Genomic DNA, 23,759 nt, shown 5'->3' with positions numbered 1-23,759 from the left:
TTCTTGGAAAATAAACTTCCCCATCTTGGCTCTCAGTTTGCACACTTGCTGGTCCTGCTTCCTGTGCTCTGATCTGACAGTGCCTGGAGTATATGGGGGGGTGGGCGGTGGGCGGGTGGGGAAAGTAGAAGGGTCTATAGGGGCCCAGCATCATGGGCGGTGGTGAAGTGAGCATGCACATGCATACCTGTATGCAAAAAGGTCACCATGTCACAAAACTCTAGGGGTGCCTATATGGAGACCACATTGTGAATAGTATCCCCGTGTGGTGGGACCACCCTGAGGCTCTGTGCTTATGTGTGGGAAGAGGCAGGGAAGCTGGTGGCCTTGCAGGCCTGGGAACAGGGCTCCCATGTTTCTGGGCCTGTTTATCCATCTACAAAATGGGCCAAGCTTGACCCTTCCATCTAACTGGGCCTAGCTATCTTCAGGCTCCTGCTGGTGACCTTGGGAGGAAAGCCAGGCCCATCTCTGTGGGTGGGGCGCTGCTCCTGCACCTTGAATTACACATCTAGCAGGCTATGTTTGTTTATCTGAGTAGGGACAAAGGCATTATCTCCTCTAGGGACTAAGGACATGTCCCTGGGCCCAGGCAGCCCTGGGGAGGGGCTTCCTTTGGAGGACAGCTACAGGACAGACAAGTCACAAGCCAGTTCCTTCCTCTGAGCCTTAGCACCAGCTGAGAATGGACACGTGGAAGGCTCTTCACATTCCAAGTGTTGGCTGCTGCAAGGCCTGGGAGGAGAGGGAGAGGGCCAGGGGACAGGGAAGGGACAAAGGTACATTTTGATCTTTCAACAAACACTATTATTTCCTCTGTGCCAAGGACTGAGGATTCAGGTAAAAAAAAACCAGTCTGTGCTCTTTCCCCAGGACTTCTGACCCAAGGGCAGACACATAGGGCACAGCAGTACCAGGTCTACAAAATACAGGCATAGACACATGGGAGCATGGGCCCCAGAGCCACACAGATTTAGATTGTAGTCCTCTTCCACAGCTGTGAAAGGCAAGTGAGAAGCCTTTGGTAACTTCATTCACCTACCTTTCTTTCTTCTTTCTTTCTTTCTTCTTTCTTTCTTTCCTTCTTCTTTCTTTCTTCTTTCTTCTCTTTTAGGTTTATTTATTTTGAGAGGGAGTGAGAGAAGGTGAGTGGGGCAGGGGCAAAGAGAGAGGGAGAGAGAGAGAATTCCAAGCAGGATCCTCACTGCCAGCGCAGAGCTTGATACAGGGCTCAAACTCACTAACAGCAAGATCATGAACTGAGTTGAAATCAAGAGTCAGATGCTTAACCAACTGAGCCACCCAGGTGACCCATTAATTCATCTTTCTGAGCCTCCATTTCCTCATCTGTAAAATGGGCATGATGATGATTTACTTCATAAGGTCAGTGTAAAGATGAAACAAGATGCCTGGCCAAGAGTTTGTATTCAATAATTTGTAGTTATCATTATGATTGTTTTTATTAGAGCACTGAAGGATGGGTAGGACCTACAGACAGAGAGAAACTGACCACTTCCAGAGATGGGAGTAGGGAAGAATATGTGGAGGTCAGGATTCTGAGGGGTGATGCATAGATTTGCCCCTGTGGTAAGGAGTAGCTGTGAGATGGGCTGGCAGTCCTACTATGGAAGGGAGAAACTGTAAGACCCCTCCAGGGGTCCACTTCTCCACTCAGACACCCTGATGTCCCCCTCCTAGCACTCCACCCCACCCATACACAGAGCAGTCCACTGAGGCAGGCCCCCCAGCCTGACCTTTGCCCAGAGTTCACCAAGGTCACTCAGAACAACAGAGAGAGACAAGAGGGGGAGGCCAACTGAGGCCCAGCCTGCTCTGCAGCTCTCATGTTCCTGCCTTATTGTGTGGTGGTCCAGGTTAGAGTTTGGCTGAGACTATCCAAGGCCCCTGCCGCTTTCCTGCTGTGGGATCCATTTCATTTTCCTCTGGTCCTTCCTCAGGAGCAGCAGGATTACCACATTTGCCCTCTGATGGGTCCTTTTCTCCACTGCTGGTTCTGTCCCTGGCCATCTGCCAGTACACCTATTACACTGTCTGGATTTGCTGCAGGCTTCCCCCAGCTTATGGTCTGTACCCACCCAGTATTGCCTGATAAATTTGAATTTCAGATAAACACTTTTTTTTTTTAGTGTATCTCCAAAATTGCATGGGGCATACTTATACTAAAACATTATGTTGTTTAGCTGCATAAGCATCTTGATTTTGTATTTACCAGATGTAGTGACCCTACCCTCATTCCATCTATGTCAGGGAAACTGAGGCCAAGAGGAAGGGCAGACAAAAGGAGGGGTCAGAGACCAAGGCAGCCACCACTTCCTCCTTGGCCATCTCCTCTCCCTCCCACTGGCCACACCCTCCAGGAACTGATAGCACACTGGTTGAGGGGTTTTCCCCTTCCCTGCCTGGTATTGGGTTCCCTGTTGGAAGGGCAGCTGGGTACACTTTGCAGCAATGGACTTCCTCCCCACAGTTTTCCAAAGACTTGGGAGAGGCCAGTGCCAAGGACTCATTCCTTCTCCTTTGGCCTCTGCTTGACTCCCGCTTCCCTGAGCTGGAGGGCCAGTGTCCCTTCCTGCAGCCCCGCCACCATCACACCAGCCACCTCTTGAGGAAGGGAGCCCTCAGGCAGCGTCTGGCCGCCATGTCCAGGTGGGGTCAGAAGGGGCTGGGTGCCAGGGTTTTATTTACAAACTGAGGAGAGACTCAAGAGGTGCAGAACACTGTGGGCGTCGGAGTGCTTATTGGCGTCACAGCCTGGAGTACAGGAAGAGGACCCAGACACCAGTCAGCAGCTGAGTTCCCTCTGTCCATCAGACACCCTTCCTCCCATTCCTTTCGCCTTGTAATCACCCTGATCTGTTTTCCTACCTTCAGCTATCATTATCTGCATGCCAGGCCCTTTGTAAGGTACTTTACATCCACTATCCCATTGAATCCTGACAGCAATCTTTAGAGCAAGAGCTCCCACTGGCACAGCCTCTTCAGGACAGCAGGCATTTCCATCTGTTTGTAGTGGATGATGTGCTGCCCAGCTCAGAGCCCTAGGAACGGCTTGTCCCAGCAGTGAGCACTGTCAGAGTGTGGATGCCTTTAGTTGTCAGCCTCTCTAGGGGAAGGAAGCCCCTTCACTCCAGGTCACACTCCTTTCTGCAGCAGCCTCTAGCCAAAAACCGATCAGCATGGGGGGATAAAGAGTTAGCCCAATTCGAGGTGACTCCAAGGGACCATTCCAGCTCCAGAGCTCTTGGTGGGGCCAGCCAAGGTCACCACCGGGCCTGTGTGGCAGCTCCATCCCTCCCTTATCCTACCCTGCTTCCTTTGCTCTCTTCCACAGGTGTTGGAAGGTCCTAGAGGCACTTCTTAATAAACATCTTGTACACTGAACTCTGTCAGCTTCCTGGGGAAGCCAACCTGTGGGGCAGTTTGGGCTCATCAGTGCCCCAATGGCATAGAGCACATAGTAGACTTTCAATCAATACTGGATTGGAAGAACCCAGGCACAGGCATTGCTAGTCCTGACTCTACGCAAATAACAGTATACTAATAGCAGCTAATATTTATTCAGGTAAAACTATTTGACATGCTTTATGTCTCAATCCTTAAAACAAGCTTCTGAGATGTGCATTTCTATTTTCTCCATTTTCAGAGGAGGGAACGAAATGCAAGGGACCCATGAGTGGCAAGTGGTACAGTGGTGCTGGGACTTGGACCCATACAATTTGGTACTCATGCCCACCCTTGGATCATCACCATGCTCTGCCATTTTTCTGAAGGAAACTGAGGTTTAGAGAGGTAAAGGGACTTGCCCCTGCCAGCCGATGGGTGGCTGCCAGATCTACAAACTCTACGGTCTGCGCTGCTTCCCTTGAACTCGTTGCTGCTGGCCTGGAAGTGCTTCCAGGGAAGCTTGAATTTAGAAGTCACTAGCCAGCCCGAGACATGTTGTTCCCTAGATCTGAACGCTATCCCCTGCCCCTCCCTACTTGTGTTTTTCTCGTGAGGTTAACACGCCAACCAAAACCCAGCTCAAAAGGGACTCCTTTGTGAAGCCCTCCTCAATGTCTGCTCTCCACCTTCTTCCCCACCAAGATCTCCTGAAGGAAGAAGATTTGAAGGGTCGCAGCCTCTTAGCCATCAGAGTATGGAAGTGCCACACCTTGGCTGGCCACACAAAGCGGGGCAGGCAGCAGATGTTTGCAGGATGAATGAATTTAAAAAAATGATAGCAAAACACAGAATTAGCAGGCACCATTCCAGGGCTGGAACTAAATATTTACCTTGCCCACGGGGCAATCCTGAGAGATAAGCCAGGTTTTCCAAGCTCTATTTATGCTGACTTTCCTTCTGTGACTGACACAATCAGCCTGGTTTTGTTACAGTTTGAACAGCTGTTTCCACATGTAGGGCCTGGGCGTAGGAGATACTTGATTCTGGGCTTTCACTGTTCCCCAACATCGTGTGTCCTCCTCATGGTATTTGCTTCCCAATCCTTGGCCCGAGGTGACACTGCCCCTCCAATCTGTGAGCCTGGACTGGCCACAGTCTCCATAAGTGAGTGAATTGGGCCTTTACTCTAGTTTAAGTTGTGGGTTCATGCACAGCCACAGGGTTAACAGCTTTATCAGGAGCTGCTTGGAGTATGTAGGACAGATTTGCCAGGGTCTACTGCCTGAGTGGTCACCTGGGAGACACCTCTTAAGGGAAAGGGGTTGGCTGTGATATGATGGGTCCAAGTAAAGGGTCATAGGGGAGGAGGACTTGGAGTTCAGTGTGGCGTTTATGAGTCAACCTCTGGGATTCACACTGGAGTCTGTTAGAAAGAAAACCTCAGGCCCAAAATGGAGTCACTTATGTTAAGAGCCCAATGTCAGCAAACCAAGACTTAATATCTAACCTAACTGCAGTTTCAGGTCCCCCTAGGAATGTAACCTTTAGCCAGTCAACCTGAAATTTCCTGGTCAGCACTAGGAAATTTACTGATAGACCCCTTCCATTGCCCTTAGGAGGGTGACCTCGCCTAAAACAATGCTTTTTTTTTTTTTTCTTTTTGCTAATAATTTCCTTTTTTCTGTGCCCTGTCTGCCTTTAAAACCCTTTTCTTTCCTGCAGCTCCACGGAGCTCCCTTCTACTTGCTAGATGAGATGTTGCCTGATTTATGAATCAATTAATAAAGCTAGTTAGATCTTTAAAGCTTACTTGGTTGAATTCTTGTTATTCAACAGGTCATAAAAGTTATGGACGTGGCATATGAAAATGGAAAGAGCAATCTCATCTAAACAAAATGGAAAGAGCAATCTCATCTAAACACTAACACTGCTTGTGTGGGCCAGGCAGCTCTGATTTGGGATCAGGCAGCTGATTTGGCAGCTCTGATTAAGGGCCTAGTGAGCAACTCTGCCCCTGGTGTTCACTCTGTGAGGGGACATTTGGGGGAGGAAGTGGTAGTTTTGCATGAGGGGACCAGAGATTGGATGTTCCTGCTCAAGGGACACCACATGACAAGCTGAAAGGATTAGTTTAAGACATACTTGAGGGGCACCTGGGAGGCTCAGTCAGGCGTCTGACGTCGGCTCAGGTCATGATCTCACGGTTCTTAGGTTCGAGCCCCACGTCAGGCTCTGTGCTGACAGCTCAGAGCTTGGAGCCTGCTTCAGATTCTGTGTCTCCTTCTCTTTGCCCCTCCCCTGCTCATACTCTGTTTCTCTCTCTCTTCCTCTCTCAAAAATAAATACTAACAAATTTGTGTGTGTATACCTATATAGATATAGATGATATAGACAGATGATACAGAGATATAGATATAGATATAGATATAGATATAGATATAGATGATATACTTGAGATACCCTCTAGAGGCTGCCTTCAACATGTACATGGGGAGTGGGACTTTATGGGGATAAGAGTAAGGTCCAGGGAAACCCGTGTAATCACAGGGAGTAACCATTCACTGAGCCTGAGGCTGCTGTGGCCAGGCCAGCACAGCCGGCATATAAGCAGATTCATGAGGCGCTGCAGTGTGGAATCTGGTGATAGTTCCAGTTCAGGGAGGGGGCCTGTGCTCTAGATGAGGAAAAGGTTTTCCACAACGGACTATCAATGCAAACAGGGTAACAGATGAAATGTTTCATCCAAGCCTTTGCCAGGCACAGTGCCCAAGCTGCTACCTCCAGAAAGGTGTTACCTAGGCAGTGTAGCAGTTCCCTGACCTCAAATTTCTTTTTCTTTCTTTAAAAAATTTTTTTTTAATTTATTTTTGAAAGAGACAGAGACAGTGTGAGCAAGGGAAGGGCAGAGAGAGAGAGGGAGAGAGAGAATCCCAAGCAGGCTCCACAAAGCACAGAGCCTGATGCAAGGGCTCAAAGCCACAAAACTGTGTGATCATGACCTGAACTAAAATGCTAAACTGACTGGGCCACCCAGGTGCCCCTCAATGTTCTTTTCAAGTAAGTAATGGAGTTTAGACTTCACTCCAAATTTATAGTGATTATTTCCTTAGAGTCCACACTAGGCATGCTTCTCTCTCTCTCCCTTCCTTCTTTGCTTTCTCTTCCTTCCTGTTCTCTCTCTCTCCACTTCTCTCTTCCTTGCTCTTTCTTTTTTGACATAGGTTTCCCTCACTATCCAAAGTAGAGCATTTCTATGAAACCTCCCATAAACTGAAGTGTTGTAAAGTGAAGAGTATCCCCCACTTTCTGAAAGTTCATGTTGTGCCACTTAGCTTTCATGAAAGATCTATATTAGTATGGTAGTGGCTTTTCTCAGAAAAGTGAAAATCCTCTTTGGATTTCTTTCAGTTAGTGAGAACAGGTACTAATGTAGGTTGTCTGTAAAAGTGAAGTGCGATAACGTGAGCTTTCAGAAAGTGGGGGGATACCTGTATCCATTTTGGATTGGGGTCTAGCATTTCCATCATCATGGAAGAGGATAGAAAATTAAAGTTGGGCTCATAAACCCTGGGGGAAAAGACAATGGGCTGCCTCTTTGGGGCTCACCATAGCCCCAGTCGAATGGAAGGCAGCTGAGGAGTTGGCCTGCTGTGTGATGAGCCTGCCATGGTGGTTGGATAGACATGTGGTATTTGGTTTAGGCCCAGGCTTACAGGGACAAACACCTGGGTAGAATGGTTAGGCTCAATTGTTCTCCCTCCCTTCCCGGGAAAGGCCAGGAAGGAAAAGGCCCCAGTTTAAGGGAGGAGGCATTGTCCTCAGTGGTTAAGCATCATCAGGTAGCCCGGTTTGGCAGGGGGCCAGTAGGGAGCACAGGAATCTCATGGCTGCTATAGCTGGTGGCTGGCTTCCCAAGAATAGCTCATTCAATTCTCATCTTTCCTATCCTGCCTCTGGTACCATCACATCCCTGTTAAATGCCTGATATTTTCAGACAGTTCAAAGTTCAGTTTGGAGCTACAGGCCTTGAGTTGACCCAGAGTCCTTTTTTCCTCCCTCCCCAGTCCCACCTCCCCTCCTACGCCCTCCTTCCTCCTTCTGTCCAGCTCCCAAGGCCCCTGGGCCACCAGAAGTGGAGATAACAAACCTAGGATGTTAAGAGTCAGTTAAGAGTCACTTCATGGCTGTTTGCTCCCAAGAGTTTTTATCTTCCAGGAACAGGAGGAGGAGGCTGTTCTCAGGACATCCACTTCCTCTCCTTATGTAACAATAATACTTCATATTTGCATAAGTGTTATCTGTTATAAAATGGTTTCACATTACCTTTTTTTTTTTTAAAGTTTATTCACTTATGTAAGTAATCTCTATACCTAACATGGGGCTCGAACCCACGACCCTGAGATTGAGTCATGTGCTCTTCTTTCTGATTGAGCCAGCCAGGCACTCCATCACATTCTCTTTTTCATTCAGTGCTTACCACAACACTATAGAGTAGTCAGGGTCATGGCAACCCTAATCCTTCATCAAAGAAGCCCACTGGCGGAGTTTGGAGAACTGGGTTGGTGAGCCTCGGAGATGTGAGGGGAGTGGGGTGTCTGGAGAGGGCATGAAAGCACCACACCTTTTCCCACATACCTTGTCCTATGTATCTAAGCTGTTCCTGAGCTGTATATTTTTGTAATAAGTAATCCAGTTGGGGAGAAAAAAAGGCAGCCATGCGGGTTCAGAGTGCTTGACCATCTTGCCAGAGCTTAAGTGGTGGATGACAGACTCCAGCCTAAGCACAAGTGAGGTATGGAATAGAAGCAGCCAGAGTAACCTGAGTTTGAAAGCAGCTCAGAAATGTTCCATGTGTGGGACACTTTGGACAAAAGACTTAATTTTATTTAGTCTCGGTTTCCTCATCCATAGAAAGGGATGATAATGCATCCCTCACAGAGCTGTGGTGAGCATTTAATAATGAATGAGGCATGCATAGCATGGGATTTGGTAAGTAGGAGATGTCCAATGTCTGAGCACCCCTTCTAACTGTTCTGGTTCCAAGTGCCAGACTATCCTTTATGCCATGTAGTAGATACTCAATAAACATTTGATGTATGAATGATAAACTCTCCCTTCCCCAACTCTCCCGAAGTGAGAGGATGTTTATTTACAGCTGCAAGCAACAAGGAGTGGCAACAGTGTTTCTTCAGCTGACACAATGGAAAGTCATAGGCCCTGGGGCTGCCTCCTTGTGGATACCCAGCCACCGGCACCAGGTGCTACCTGTGGTTTCTGCAGGGAGGGAGGCAAGACTTCACTCTAATTCCTGGCTGTCTTTTCCTGCCCAGATGTCCTGAGAGTAACAAAATGGCTTTGGAGAGATCCACCCTGAGGCCACAGTGATTTCCAGACCAAATGGAAATCTTGTTGCTTGGGACAATTCTCTGGGAGCTCCTCCAGCACTGCATGACAATTTTCTGTATGTTGAGAGGCCAAAGGTGCTTTAATGGGCGTCTGACCCCACACATTAGAGCACTCACAAGTTGCTCAAACAGTACCCTACCTCCCCCCTCACTTTAACCTGAGCAACTCCAACCTCACCTGCTCTAGCCACCAGTCCTTCAGATAAAATGCAGTTGTAAGGGTCCAGTCCCAATGTTCCAAATTAAAAGTTGAAGACCACTGACTTAACACAACCCTTTCATTATTCACAAAGGTGAATAGGAACTGAGGTGCAAAGGAACAGGTGACCTGTTCAAGAGAATACAATTCTTCTTCTTTTTTTTTTTTTTTTTTTTTTTTTTTTTAAGCAGGCTCCATGCCCAGTGTGGAGCCCAATGCCAGGCTTAAACTCACATCCTGGGATTATAACCTGAGCTGAAATCAAGAGTCGGATGCTTAACTAAGCCACCCAGGCGCCCCCATACAATCCTTCAAGGAGCAAACACTCAGACTAGATTTCTAGTTCATTGCTTTCTGTGGTGGCAGCTAAGATGACTGCCCTGAACTTGAGGCTATAGCAGCCTTTGGTAACCATAGGTATCTCCTGATGCATTCTGGGAGGCTCTCTGCTGATCACCAACCTGAAGTCCCCTTCCTTCTACTTGACCTATAAACCCACTGAGCACTGGGGTTTAGCCATCAGTAGCAGAGGATCCTGCTGAAGAGAATTAAAGAAGCCTGCTTCTGTGGCCCCCAAAAGCCTTAGATGCCCTCACCAGCTCACTCTCCTTTTTTGGGCCTCCTCTCCTCCCATTCTCGAGGCCACACTCAGCTCCTCTCTCAGCTTGCCTTTCCAAAGCTCTTCTAGTTTTTCTCCCACCTCTTGACTGATTCCATTTTTTCTTCCACTTACTGGTTGGAATACCATAAGCCCAGCACCCTTCTGTGTTCCTCTTGGGCTTGCGGTAAGGTTCAAAGTTCATTATGAACAGAAATGTCAGCAAAAGGGGATTGTGTGTATGAAAAAGAGAGTTAAATTATGGCAAAAAACTGTTTGCCATAAAATGGTCTAGGGGGGCCTGGGTGGCTCAGCCAGTTAAGCTGGACTCTTGATATTGGCTCAGGTCGTGATCTCTTGGATGGGAGATAGAGCCCTGTGCTGGCACAGAGCCCGCTTTGGATTCTCTTTCTCCTCTCTCCCCCCGCCCCCCCCCCCACTGCCCCTCCCTTCTCTCAAAATAAACATTAAAAAAATCAATAAAATGGTCTAAATGTAGTGTGTACTTATGTAAACCATATGAAAATGTTTTGCAACCATACCAAAAACGTGGCATCGTGAAACTTTTATAACTGGTCTGATCTTCAAAGGCTTTCACAACATGGTTCCTGTTATCTTCTACCATGCTTCCCAAGCACCTTTAGCTCAGCCTACAGGTCTACATATCTCTGCTTCTTTGTCTAGACTGCCAGACTGTTTTGCACACTTCTGATAAAATCTTGCTCTTGCTTCATGGCACAGCTCACTTCCCTTTCCCATTTGGTTTTTCCAAAGTACTTTGTCAATAGACTACTGTTTAGTGTCCTCAAGTCAGCACTTCATCAAAGACAATTATATGCAGGGACCTTTGGTTAATTACTATTACTCCTCCTTGCATGTGTGCATGTGCGCATGTACAGATCATCATTCCCTAATTAGACTGAATACTGATTCATTCCCTGGAACAGTGGTTTCCGTAAATGACCAATCTGAAGACCAGTGCAAACTGGCTGGTTGTAAAACATTCTCTCTTGAGGAACTTCTTAAAATGCAGATTCTTGGACTGCATGGGAGAAGATCTCATAAATCTTACTGTAGAGTGATATGGAACACAGGTTTAATAAGACAATGATGGGATCATCACTTTAAACAAGCTTCTAGTTGATTTTGATGATACTGATGAATTGCCAGATTGGGAACTGCTGCCCTAGAAAACTTAGCACAGAGCTCTATACCTAGAACGTGCTTACATGTTGTTAGCTTCATGCCTCTGGACTGCTAATGAACTTGATCATAACATTACTTTTACAGTATTTACCTGTGTTCTGTTTCCCTAAATGAGGAAAGAATATTGAGTACCTAATATGTGTCAGATTCTGTGCTTATTAACATAGATTATCTACTCCTTATAATAACCTTTTGAAGTGAAGTGGTGTTCTCATCGGGCATGAAAATTTGAGCACCCAAGGAACTTTTTAGTGCACAGCTGTTATAATAGCAGAGCTACAATCTGACTTCTAATTTTTTTATTTATTTTGAGAGAGAGAGAGAGAGCACACATGGGGGAGGGGCAGAGAGAGAGGAAGAGAGAATCCCAAGCAGGCTTCTTGCTGATAATGTGGAGCCCGATGTGGGATTCGATCCCACAAGCCATGAGCTCATGACCTGCACCAAAATCAAGAGTGGGACTTTCATCTGGGTTGCCCAGGCACCCCTACAATCTGACTTCTGATTTAAATCCATAACCGTCTGACTTACAGAGGGCATGTACCTATGGCTTGTATCTGGCTTGCAGATAGGCTTTATTTGAACAGTACAATGTCTACAATTTTTTAAAAACTGCCAACATTTCTAAATTGGGTATTTTGCATTAATATCTGGATTTCTGGTTTCTCTTTGGGGGAAAAAAAGATATGGTAACATTGGAGCCCACATTCCTGCATGGCAACAATCAAAGGGAGCCTTTAGATGGATGTGCATCCTAGAACCCACCTTAGTCCCTACCAGTCCCCATTCTCATCCATGGCTGAACCCGCTTCTCTCACACTCTGTTCCCAAACCTGGTCCCTACAGGCCTCTGAGTCTGCAATTCTTGGACTCTTATTTACTATCTTGCTTCCCCATTGTTCAGGAAGTTTGGCAAACCTAAAGACATCCTATTTTTATTTGTTCTGTCTTGTATGAGTCTCTGATCATAGGGGTGTATTCTGGATTTTGTGATGTCAATACTAGGGAATCTACAGATACATCATCAAGGGAACTGGAATCTCTTTTCCCTAAGCTAATATTCTGGCTCTGGCCTAGTAAAATCCTATATACAACCTTTAAAATAGTTGGGGAAATGTGGCAATTCATCAGTTTGCTTCAATTCAGTAATGTCTACATTTGAGAAAGGAGCCCACAGAGAGCAATGCCACCATGTGGTGGAGAGATTTTTATGTAGAAATGCTACCTTCAGTCAGAGAGACTGGAAGGCTGACGACCTCTCTCAATTTATTTATTTATTTATTTATTTATTTATTTATTTATTTATTTATTTTAATGTTTTATTTATTTTTGAGACATAGAGAGACAGAGCATGAACAGGGGAGGGGCAGAGAGAGAGGGAGACACAGAATCCGAAGCAGGCTCCAGGCTCCAAGCTGTCAGCACAGAGCCCGACGCGGGGCTTGAACTCACAAACCATGAGATCATGACCTGAGCTGAAGTTGGACGCTTAACCGACTGAGCCACCCAGGCACCCCAAAGACCTCTCTCAATTTAAAGGGCCACTCAGAAACTAGAAACAGAGACACAGACTGGCGCTTTAGGAACTGTGTTTTAGTGTTGATGACTTTCTGGATCCTTTTTCTGTTTGTCTCCTTAAACAAGCTACCACTGCTGCTGATTCAACATGTTTCATCTATACATTTTTAATGTGTATTCCTGTTATTGAGAATGTGAGCAAAGAGCTATTAAATTCTTTTAGCATTAGTATAGCAAGAGTCAAAACAAAACAAAACAAAACAAATCTTTTTACAAAACATGATTGAATCTCATGGGGGTAGGATTTCACATTCAATGAGCACTTACCAAGAAACTGCCAGGCTTTTATACACTTCATTTACTTAAGATAAGGCTGAGAGGTAGGCAGTCTATTTTTAAAGATAAACAAACAGGGACTGAGGGTGAAGAACCCACAGCCCTAAATCTTCAACTCTTCTCAATACTGCCAATTGCTTCCCTGGAGGGCTCCCAGAGAGACAACCAGGGACATCCTTGGTTTCTCAGCATCCCCTAGAAACCCAGGATCATTTCAAGGTATTATTCAATGAGAAGTCTTCCTCTTCACCTCAACTCCTAATCTGCAAGAAAACTATCATTAAGGCCTCCTACATCAATTCTCCATTCACCACCAACTCTGCAGCCCCCGCCTGTCCACACTGCCCAATGCCTTCCAAACAGTTTCCTAACAGGGATGTGAGCAAAGTTTAAATCAATTCAGCTGGCCACTGCAGGTATCTTGTTCTACCTTCAATAGTTTCCATTCTCTCAGAGATGGAGCATCCACTCTATAAGTCAGGTACGTATTATTCGAGTAGGAGAATTAAATAGGGTCACAGAGAGAAAAGGCTGAAGAATTTGACTTTTTTCTTTACTTGTATAGAGGAAAACCAGCACATAGATGCATCCACAGTATTTAATTTGTTTGGATAATAGTTACAGATAAACAGGTACACTCCATATACAATTACCAATACTTTTTTATACAGTTCATATTTCAGTACATCAACACTATTTTATTTACACTCTATTTATGTACATTAACATCTTTCTAAAGTCAGTGCATTGTCAACAAGTTTTATACAGTAATTTACAAGGTGAATGTAGTTAATAGTTAATTTAATAAATTTTCTGCTAGTCATGAATTAAAAAATTAATTACAACCAATATAACAAACACAGATCAAACAACATTAGTAGATTGTGCTACCTGCTTAAATAAAACATCTGTAAGTAAATTATTTAAAATCTTCCACTTTTTCATGGGACTTGTCCAGGTAGAAATGGACAGATTTTTATATAACTGAAATCATGAAACTTACAAAGCCTGCATTTTGTCTGACTTTATAATATTTTATCATTTAGGCCACTCCTTCCTACTTGTAATTACGGTCTTTTTCTGAATAGCGTTTAAACTTACATAGCCATTTAAGGCAACCTTTCCAAATGCTCTGAGAAGAACTGAATAATAACCGGCCTCAGATATCAGAATACAAATGCTTAATTACATTGGTACCTACTATCTATGAGGAGGGAAGGTTAATGAAATCTGACAATTAATGAGAATCACTTCCAGGTTCCAGATTAATAAAAAAAGACTGAAATAAAAGTGAAATGTTCACCTCACATATATTTAAAAACAACACAGGGGGAAAAAATGCTGCCTGAAATAAATAACATTTATACTTTTGTTCCAGTTTTGAATTATCAGAGGAAAAAATGAAGTAAGCAAGAAACGTAACTTTTGATGACCATTACTGTGAAATTATTAAAAAAAGAAAGAAAAAAAAGACAAACTCCAGAATTAAAAAATAACAGACATGCAAAAAAACCAAAAGTTTACTTCCTAAACCCACCAATTAAATTAAAAATACACACTATCAGTGTTTGGGATGTGTTTTGTTTTTAAATTTAATATGGGGGCAAAATACCCCATATTCAAGTTAATTTATAGCCCTTACAGCCATCAAATACGAACAAGTTTTAAAAAATTCATTTGCATGTATTCTCTCTTTTTCTAAAGTGCAAAACAAAGAAACAAAGAACAAACAACCACTAGTTGTAAAACACCATCCAGCTTAGATGCCGCTTTCCCTCTGAGAAGCTCTTTGTGCAACATGGGCATGTGACGATGGTGCAAATGTTGGCAACTATCCTACTGCACTCAGCAGTGGTGGGGGATACATTTTTGAGGACACTTGAAGTAACCTCAAGGTAAGATGCCTCTATCTGGAGGGCTCTTTTAGCTGGATTTCCCAGGATACATTTTTTTTTTTCCCTACAAGGTCTCCAACCAAGGCCCTGGGTAGAAGGCACACAGCTCTTAAGAGATTCTCCCTTTCAGACTGACCACTTATATACATGCCTCTGCCATGAATGGCTGGTTGTGTCTCAAACACAAACACGACAACAGAAACAAAAAGCAAGAAAGGCATAGAAATAGTGGGAAAATGGTTTAAAAAATAAATAGAAAAATGTGTGTCCATGCCGTAAGAATCCTTTGCACGCCTTCTGAACTTGCTTTCTCACATCTTGTCAATAAAATGGAATAAAACTTTAGGAAAAAGGAGGTAGCATATCATGTCGTCCCCAGACAACACTACAATTTTTTGTTTTACTTTGACTCCAAGGAAATTCTTAGCATTTTGTTATGATTATTGGTAAACTCTACACTCACTACATTTGTTTATATCTGGACAAGCACAATTTAGTTCTTATTTGGTCCCAGGTGGCTGGTGCCAAACCCTTTTGTTTACAGGCTAATGGTGGGCTCCGCCTGAAAGTTCTCTACCAGAGAGCTTGTGTGAGACACTTCCAAACCAAAGTATTACTACTGTTATGCTAACTGCTATTTTAATTAGGATTTTTATTTTGTGCTTCAGGGTCACAGGATAAAATAACTACATTTAGCTTGCCTTTCACAGAGAAACTTCTGCCAAATGTCAGCTACAGGGAGTCATCTCCCTCACCACCAGCCTGTCTAGCAGCCAGAGTGGTAGCTTTACTGTAACACACAATACTTTTTGTAATCGGACTCAAAGTCTTCATCCATGCTGCTTGTGTCTGCCATCTTTTTGCCATCGATCTTTGGCAGAAATTGTGCATAGTCTATCCCCTGCTGCTCATAGAAAAGAATGTAGGCAGAGTCGGTGTCAATTTCATCAGGGTGAAGTTCCTGAAGAGGCAAGAAAAGCCTTTAATAAAAAAGTCATTACTATGCTGGCCCTAAATCCTTGCTAGGGAAGGGAGGACCAACCCTCTTTAATTACTAAACCAGACTGATTCCAATCAGCTTAACATTTTGGCTGTCTGATACCTGCCCTAAACTAAGCCCCATTATTTTCAATGTTTGTTTTGGGGAAAATATTCTGACCACAGACAGTCAAAAGAATGACTAAAAGCAAACAAAAAACCATCAAATTCTAACAGCTCAAAAGATAAGAACTTTTTCTCATTAACAAATACCTTCTTTTTCTTCACCGTCCATGTTTTCATTCTGTGCTCTGTACATCATTTAAAAAAATACTTTTTAATGTTTATTTTTGCGAGAGAGAGAGAGAGAGAGACCACGAGTGAGTGCGAGCTGGGGAGGGGCAGAGAGAGAGGGGGACAGAGGATCCAAAGCAGGCTCCACACTGATAGCAGAGAGCCCGATGTAGGGCTTGAACTCACAAACGATGAGATCATGACCTGAGCTAAAGTTGGATGCTTAACTCACTGAGCCACCCAGGTGCCCCTGCACATCGTTTTTGTTCCTTTAATACTGAAGACACCTATATACTAACAGAAATATTTCCTATTGAGTACAAAGTCTATTATTTCAGCAAATGTCCCTCAGATCTGTTGACATTTGTTTCTTTTATTCAAAGACGGGGGATATTTACCTTACAGCTGCTGTCATTATAACAGTACCACTTGCTGTTTGGGTTTTTGGCATAAGTGACATAATGGCCCCCACCCAGAATTCCTGAATGGCACTGTAAGAGAGAAGAAAGTAGAGGTATGTTAGTAGTTAACAGTAGTCTGGTCAGGGCACAGTACTAGGACACAATGGGGAAAATACCAATCACTTAGGTGATTAAGAAAGATGTTTTGGAACCATTTACCTTTTTCTAAAAACAAAACAAAAAGAAAAATCAAAATTTAAAAGCTCCAAATCTTACCATTTTACACTTGTAATTATATTTTAGAAAGAAAAAGTTCTTAGGAGTACATAATTTTTCATGACTTGAACCCATGACTCCAATTATAATGATTACATTACTATGCCCTGCATACACTGGGAGTATCTTGAATTCTATCCAAAAGGCCAAGATATCTACTGCTAACTTTGTCTATCACCAAGCTCAATGCCCAGCAAATAAGCAGGTCCTGAAAAAAATGACTGACGAATGAATGAATTAATGAATGAATGAGATGAATGAACAAATCATTGAAAAGTGCAGATCATTCTGAAAACCCTACAACAAACCACTTACCGAAATTGCATATAGATTATAAATAGGCTTAACACGAACATCTTCTCTTTGGTCATCAGTGCTGTCTTCTTCACTGTGGTTTTCAAGCTGACCATTGCTGTAGCCATTGCCACATGCCTCATGCTCATAAAGAAATCCATTGGCCAGAGCTACTTCGTGGTCCTGGGGGGTGACCAGTTCAGTTTGGCTACCCCCCATCATGTGCCCCCGGCTCAAGGAATCAGCCAGCTCACAAACTTGCCCACCTCCATTCTCTTTGCTGGCATCCAAGTTCTCCTTACTACTTGACAGTTTATTTTTGCTGCCAATCTGGGGTAGCCGGAGCCTCCCTTTGCTCCTCCCTAAAGTCCTAGGGCTACTGTTAGGGCTGCTATTTTTGCTGGAGGGACAGCTAGTTCCACTCTTTCTTGACGAAGACGGAGAACCTATGAAAGGGAGAAAAGGAAAAGATTCTTAAATCCAAATGCCACAAGTTTAACCAGCCACCAAATGCTAACTTTGAAGTAAACTTCACAAGTGTACACATACAGGTAAATACAGGGGTGTTCTGACCAGCTACTTTTTATTCCTATCATGCAGTGACAAGTTATATTCTTGTCTTCCTCAGGCCAAGCTCCTACAGGCAGCAATGTCCTAAAAACGTGAAGTACCATGTAGGGACTTAAAAACAGCAGAAAGATGAGGGGCGCCTGGGTGGCTCAAGCAACTGGTTGAGCATCCAACTTCGGCTCAGATCATGATCTCACTGTTCGTGGGTTCAAACCCTGCACTGAGCTCTCTGTTGTCAGCACAGAGCCTACTTCAAATCCACTGTACCCCCCCTCTCTTTCCCTCCCTCATTCTCTCTCTTACTCTCAAAAATAAACGAAAACATTAAAAACAAACAAACACAACAGGGTGCCTGGGTGGCTCAGCTGGTTAAGCGTCTGACTTCGGCTCAGGTCATGATCTCATAGTTTGTGAGTTTGAGTCTTGCGTCAGGGTCTGTGCTGACTGCTCAGAGTCTAGAACCTGCTTTGGATTCTGTGTCTCCCTCTCTCTCTGCCCTTCCCCTTTCTCTCTTTCTCTCAAAAATAAACGTTGACAAAAAATTTCGTTTAATAAATTTAAAAAAACAACAGAAAGATGAAAAATAAAAAAAATAAAATAAAAACAACAGAAAGTTGTACACCTGAGACAAATATAACACTGTGTAATAATTATACTGGATTTAAAATAAATAGAATAAAATAAAATAAAATAAAATAAAATAAAATAAAATAAAATAAAATAAAAAATAAAATAAAAAATTTAGGTCAGATTCAGTTCAAAACAAACAATTGGAGTAAGGCATAATACAAATACATACTCTCCTTTGTTAAATTAGATTACAGAATATGATTAAGTACTTACTATTGGTAGGCACAGTATTGGGAACTCTCTACTATTTCTACCTCTGTAGATCCTGTAAGGTAGTGGGTCTCAAAGTTTTTGGTCACAGCCTCACTCACTTCCATATATACTCTATATACTCAAAAATTGCTGAAGACCTTAGAACTTTTGTTTATATAAGTTATATATCAATATTAATCATATTAGAAATTAAAACTGAGAAATTTAAAAAATACAATACATAAGCACATATTTCACTGACAGTATCATCACATATCATGTTGGCTCTGACTCCACTACATATCTGTTAGAGAATGAAAGTGAAAAGGTGAATACTGTCTTAGTATTTTTATGAAAGAACTTCTAATCCTTCAGGTCCCCTGAAAGGGTCTCTCAGAGACCCTCTAGAGGTTGCCAGACTATACTTTGAGAACCTCCGACGTAAGGGAACAAGGATGACAACTATTATTCATGATCACCATATATGTCAGGCATTACGTAAAGTGCTTCACTCTTGATGCAGCAAATCCTCAGACACTATGAACTTTTACAAATGAGAAGCTGTATCTCTTGCTAAAAGTCACACAGGTGACTCAAATCTAGACAGGTCTGGTTCAAGATAGGTTCCTTCTACCTCACACCAAACTGGTGCTCCAGAGTGGAAGACAGGGAAACATGCAACCTACAGGGGTCCCAGGAAAGCCCCTCTCAGGGTGACATCTGGGCTCCATGAGGCCCTTCAGGCTTCCTCACCTTTAGGGCTACTGATGATGTTTGCACTGAGTGAAGACGGGCTCTTGCTCAGGAACACATCTTCTTCCCCAGTTGAATTCTGAGCATCCACTTTCTTCACCTCTCCTGGCAGAACCCTGGGTTCAGAGAGGTCATCCCCCTGGGGTGTGAGTGGCTTACACTGACAAAGAGCCGGGTCTCTTGGTACCAAAAAAGCACTAGGGTCAAAACTTTCACGAGGAAATTTAACAATTTTCTGTGATTTTATCCATCGGCCATTTACAAATTGAAATCGTTTAAGGTGAATAATCTGGAGAAGGAAAGGTAGAAAACAATTACATTAAAGGGCTCTGAAGATACAAAATTACATTTAAAAAACCTCAAGTCTAATACATGTTCAAGAATATATACATTTTTTTCAAAAAGAATGCATCTTATTATTTAATGGAGTTATCAGTGGGGCCACTGGCCTTTAGATATATAGCTAACCTGATAATCTCCCTAATTTCATAGTCTATGCATATCCAAAATTCTCTCCCAAATTTCTGCAACATCCTGGGTGTCTGTATTTTGCATGTTTTCCTCTGTTTCCTGGGCCTGTCACCCAGACTGACCTTTACCTTTCTCTAACATCACAGAAAATCCATCCACAAATATACTCATGAAGACAGAAGACTATACTGAATATTTTGAAGAAAAATGGAGGAATTTTCACAGATGAAACTTACCCAATCTCCGATAGGAGGCTTCTCATTTCTTACCATATCCTTTGGTTCCTACCAGGGAGTTTCAATGTCCTAAAGAGCATAATAAGAATCTCCCTTCTCCTTTTTGCCTTCTCTTTTCTTTTCCAAGAGCAACAAATTCCTCTAATCTTTATACAGTGTTATAATACAATCTAGTGTGGGCACAGATCTTTGGGTGGCTATCTCTATCCTAAATACTAACAATTTACTATTTATATAAAGAGAAACTCTTCCTAAGGGACATACTGGTATATGGATCTACAGCAGTCCACCAAGCTCTCAACATAATATTTATTTTTCATTATTCTTTAAAGATATCAAAAACATAGTTTTTATATAAATGCCTTTACTGCTTATGTTCTATGTGATTATTATACAAGTATATATAATTATCAAAACTCACCAAACTGACACTTAATCTATGCATTTGATTTCATGCTAATTATACCTCAATTAAAAATAAACTTGCCCCCTTCCCACCTACCTATCCCAAGCCTGCCCTGCCCTTTTCGTCTCTTCCCAGAGTTCTCATCCCTGGAGCTAGCTAATCAATGTTATTAATTTCCTAGGCATCCATTCCTGGGAAGTCTTTCTGGTCTAAGTAAAGCAAAACCTACATTTACAGTCTCACATAGTAATAAAAAAAAAAACATGAATAAAAAAGTACACACAAGGTCTAGTTAAAATATATCAATGCCTGGGGCACCTGAGTGGCTCAGTCGGTTAAGCGACTGACTTCGGCTCAGGTCATGATCTTGTAGTCCATGAGTTCGACCCCCACATCAGGCTCTGTGCTGACAGCTCAGAACCTGGAGCCTGCTTCGGATTCTGTGTCTCCCTCTCTGCCCTCCCCACTTGCACTCGCTTGCACGCTCTCAAAACTAAACATTAAAAAATATTCTTTTAAACATATCAATGCCTTACATTTACATTTGCTATGATACTTCTACCTGTACAGAAAAAATTTTCTTAAATGAACAGGAAGATCTGTCACTTCAAACTCTCCTGATGAGCAACAGAAGCATCTTCTATTCCATGAAAGAAAAAGGCAGAAGTAGTAAATCACGTGTAAAAGAACACATAAGCCCAAGTGCACCTGTGTGCTTGTGCTGTGGCCATGTGACCAAGCACAGTGGGACTGGAGACTGAGGCTCAGCTGTACTTCTACATAAGAGCCTAAAGGGCGAGCATAAAGATTCTCTCTCTAGAGCCACAAGTGCTTTCACCTTCTCCTGAAGTTCAAATTCACCAAGATGCAGAACTTGTGGCACTTCTCACATACTGCACTGAACTACAATTAATGGTCTCTCTCTCCAATTAATGACTTCTCTCTCCTTCTAGCCTGTATGCTCCTTCAGAGCAGAACTGGTAATAACACGTGTAGAACAATTAATCCCTGTGTGCAACACAAAATCCTTGCACAGCACAAGTGTTTTAAGCACTGCCACAGGGAAGGTTTTATTCTCAAAAGTAACAAAATTCCTATTAGTTCATGGCTTCTTTCTTTCATGCTAGGCTCCTGCTCTCTCTTAGGCAGGGCTGAAACATACCAGGATAGGGGGAAGCCTCCAGAGATCCAGCTTCTTGGTTGCCAAGCAGTGGGTCTTACACTTGGAACAATAGTACATCTCATTTTCCCCTAGTTCCTCCTCACTGGTGAAAGCACGGAGGCAGCTGTCCAGGTTGATGGGCTCAGCTTGTGCTCGCCGACTCTGTTCTACACTCTCATGCTCATCTACAACCTGGAAGTGGAAGGAATAAGAGGAATTGGAAAAGGGGTGTAAGGGAGGAAAGGAGTTTAAAATGATCCCATGGCTATGTATCATGTTAGGTGACTCACTCTCGTTTTACTCTACATGAGGAAAAAGAAAACATAACCCAAACTAGAGTCTTTGAGCAAATACCATACTTCCACATTTACTTCCAGAATTACATCAGTAACATCCTGGATCAAATTTCTATTTATATGACCATAATAGCTTTTCTTGAAAATTTTCTGAATTCTTCAAAATGACAAAAACAAGGAACTGCCTATTTTACAACTTTTTAATTATAATGGTATGTTTTATTTATATATATAAAAATATATATTTGTATTTGACATATATATATATATATACACACATATATATGTATATTTATATAAATCCAAAACAGTATCATTTCAACATGTGATCAATAAAAGAATTATTGATGACATATTTTAGATTCCTTTTTACTAAGTCTTTGGAACTATAATACTTCTTAATTTGAATCAGGCACATGTAAGTGTTCAATAGCCACATGTGACTAGTGGCTATTGCACCTCTTTTTTACAATTCTGACATCCTAAAACAGCTTATATGTGAGCTCACCCTCAAGTCAGGGGTGATGAGATTAGGCCATTTATTTTCAACCACAAAGACAGAACATTATCAATATGCTGCAGGCTTTGTAGAGGCTAGGAGAAATAATATCATCACTGGAACACAGATGCCAGTTATAGATTAAATAAGAAAGGGTACCAGAAAAGCTCACCAGGAGAAGGCAACATACCAGAGCATGAAACCTCATGGGATAAAACTCATTTGCATAGTAAAGTCATGTAACAGAGTTACCAGAATACCATGTGTATCATCTGTTTCCTGCCTCATGGGGCCTTTTCATCTGAGGTGGCAACAAAGAGATGGCAATAAAAGCAAGAGCAGGCTCAAAAAAAGCCTATGTTGAGAAGGCCCCTAATACCTGCCCAAATCTCTCTAGTTCTACTGACCAGCATGCTAGACTTTGGAGTAAAAAGGACATAAGTCTAATAAAGGAGAGAGAGCAGAGGAGGTAGTGTGCACGTGTGTTGGAAGTAGTGTGGGGTCAGGAAGGAGAGGAGGACGTACCTAGAATGCAACAGAAAAGGAAAAATTCTCCCTCTCCTGTTCTGGGTTGCCACTTAACAGCAATGAAGAACCATAGTGGGTGAGGCCTAGCACCAGGACTTTGAATGCTACCATAAGACTTCACACACAGATCTTTTCACCCCAGCACGGGGCCTCGACACTCACTAAGTCCAACAATAAGTGCCTCTCTTTCTGGGCAAAGGGCACACACAGGTCCATCACCAAACTTCTTACTCTGTTCCCTTTTTGAACTCATGATAGAACATTGAGCTGCCTGGCTTACAAACTGGCATGGCTCAGCACATTCAGTTTACAACAGGTTTTCATGTGTGGCTTTTTCCTGACATGAGAGGATAGCTAAGTCACAGGCTGTCAAATGCTAGGGCTGATCATGCAATTAACAGTTTTAGCATTGCATCACTGTCCATTTCTAAAGACCTCACATAAAAAGAGGAACTTAGAGGAAAGTTCTCTATTTCAGAATGATAAATGTACTGCCGTCTTTCCTGATACTAATTTTCATCATCTTTAGAGCTGGTCATCTGAGGGAAAAACTGACATGCTTCAATGTCAGTGAAATATGTTGCATCATGGTTGCTGGAATCAGAGTAGAAAAAGAGTAATATTCTTTTCTCATAGCCAGTTAAACATTATCCCTATTATTTCTATCAGGGATGCTTTATGGCCTACCACAAATTACAGTAAGCTGGTAAAGATACTGTTGATCTTTATTGACTATATTTCTTATGGAACACACAGGCTAGATGGAGAAAGGGAGGAAGGTTGACCAAAAAAAATGCAACTGACAATAATTTTTATTTACCAATAAAATTTCCCTAAATGACAAAGATTCCCTTTTTACCTCTTGGGATCCATTCCCAGATCCTCCACCACTATTCAAATAGTTTAAATCACTCATTGGCACCCTCCTCCTTCTTCTGCTTGAAAGCTTCTCCTTAACACAAAACATAAGGAATTGGGGTGCCTGGGTGGCTCAGTTGGTTATGTGTCTGACTTCGGCTCAGGTCATGATCTCACAGCTTGTGAGTTCGAGCCCTGCGTCAGGCTCTGTGCCGACAGCTCAGAGCCTGGAGCCTGCTTCGGATTCTGGGTCTCCCTCTCTCTCTCTACCCTTCCTCTGCTCATGCTCTGTGTCTGTCTCAAAAATAAATAAAAACATTAAAAAATTTAAAAAAAATTAAAAATTAAAAAAA

At 42.9% G+C, this 23,759-nt stretch overlaps 1 protein-coding gene across 2 annotated transcripts in view; it reads right to left on the bottom strand.

The window, feature by feature from the left end:
• Positions 1–13,251: 13,251 nt before the first annotated feature.
• The window catches only part of USP32 (ubiquitin specific peptidase 32), a 245,370-nt gene continuing 234,862 nt past the window's right edge, over positions 13,252–23,759 (bottom strand). For both annotated transcript variants that reach the window (XM_019431063.2, XM_019431064.2), the window contains exons 30-34: positions 21,226–21,417; positions 18,951–19,239; positions 16,827–17,251; positions 16,233–16,325; positions 13,252–15,523 (exon numbers count right to left, since the gene is read on the bottom strand). In XM_019431063.2, the coding sequence (XP_019286608.1) occupies positions 15,350–15,523; positions 16,233–16,325; positions 16,827–17,251; positions 18,951–19,239; positions 21,226–21,417 (1,173 nt within the window). In that variant the 3' untranslated portion in view covers positions 13,252–15,349. The remainder of the gene's footprint in view (positions 15,524–16,232; positions 16,326–16,826; positions 17,252–18,950; positions 19,240–21,225; positions 21,418–23,759) is intronic.

The sequence above is a fragment of the Panthera pardus genome, unplaced genomic scaffold, assembly GCF_024362965.1.
Source record: "Panthera pardus isolate Hobbes unplaced genomic scaffold, ASM2436296v1 HiC_scaffold_3, whole genome shotgun sequence".
In the NCBI taxonomy this organism is placed as follows: Eukaryota; Metazoa; Chordata; class Mammalia; order Carnivora; family Felidae; genus Panthera; species Panthera pardus.
The sequence above is the reverse complement of the archived record's forward strand: the minus strand, read 5'-3'. Positions and strand labels throughout refer to the sequence as shown.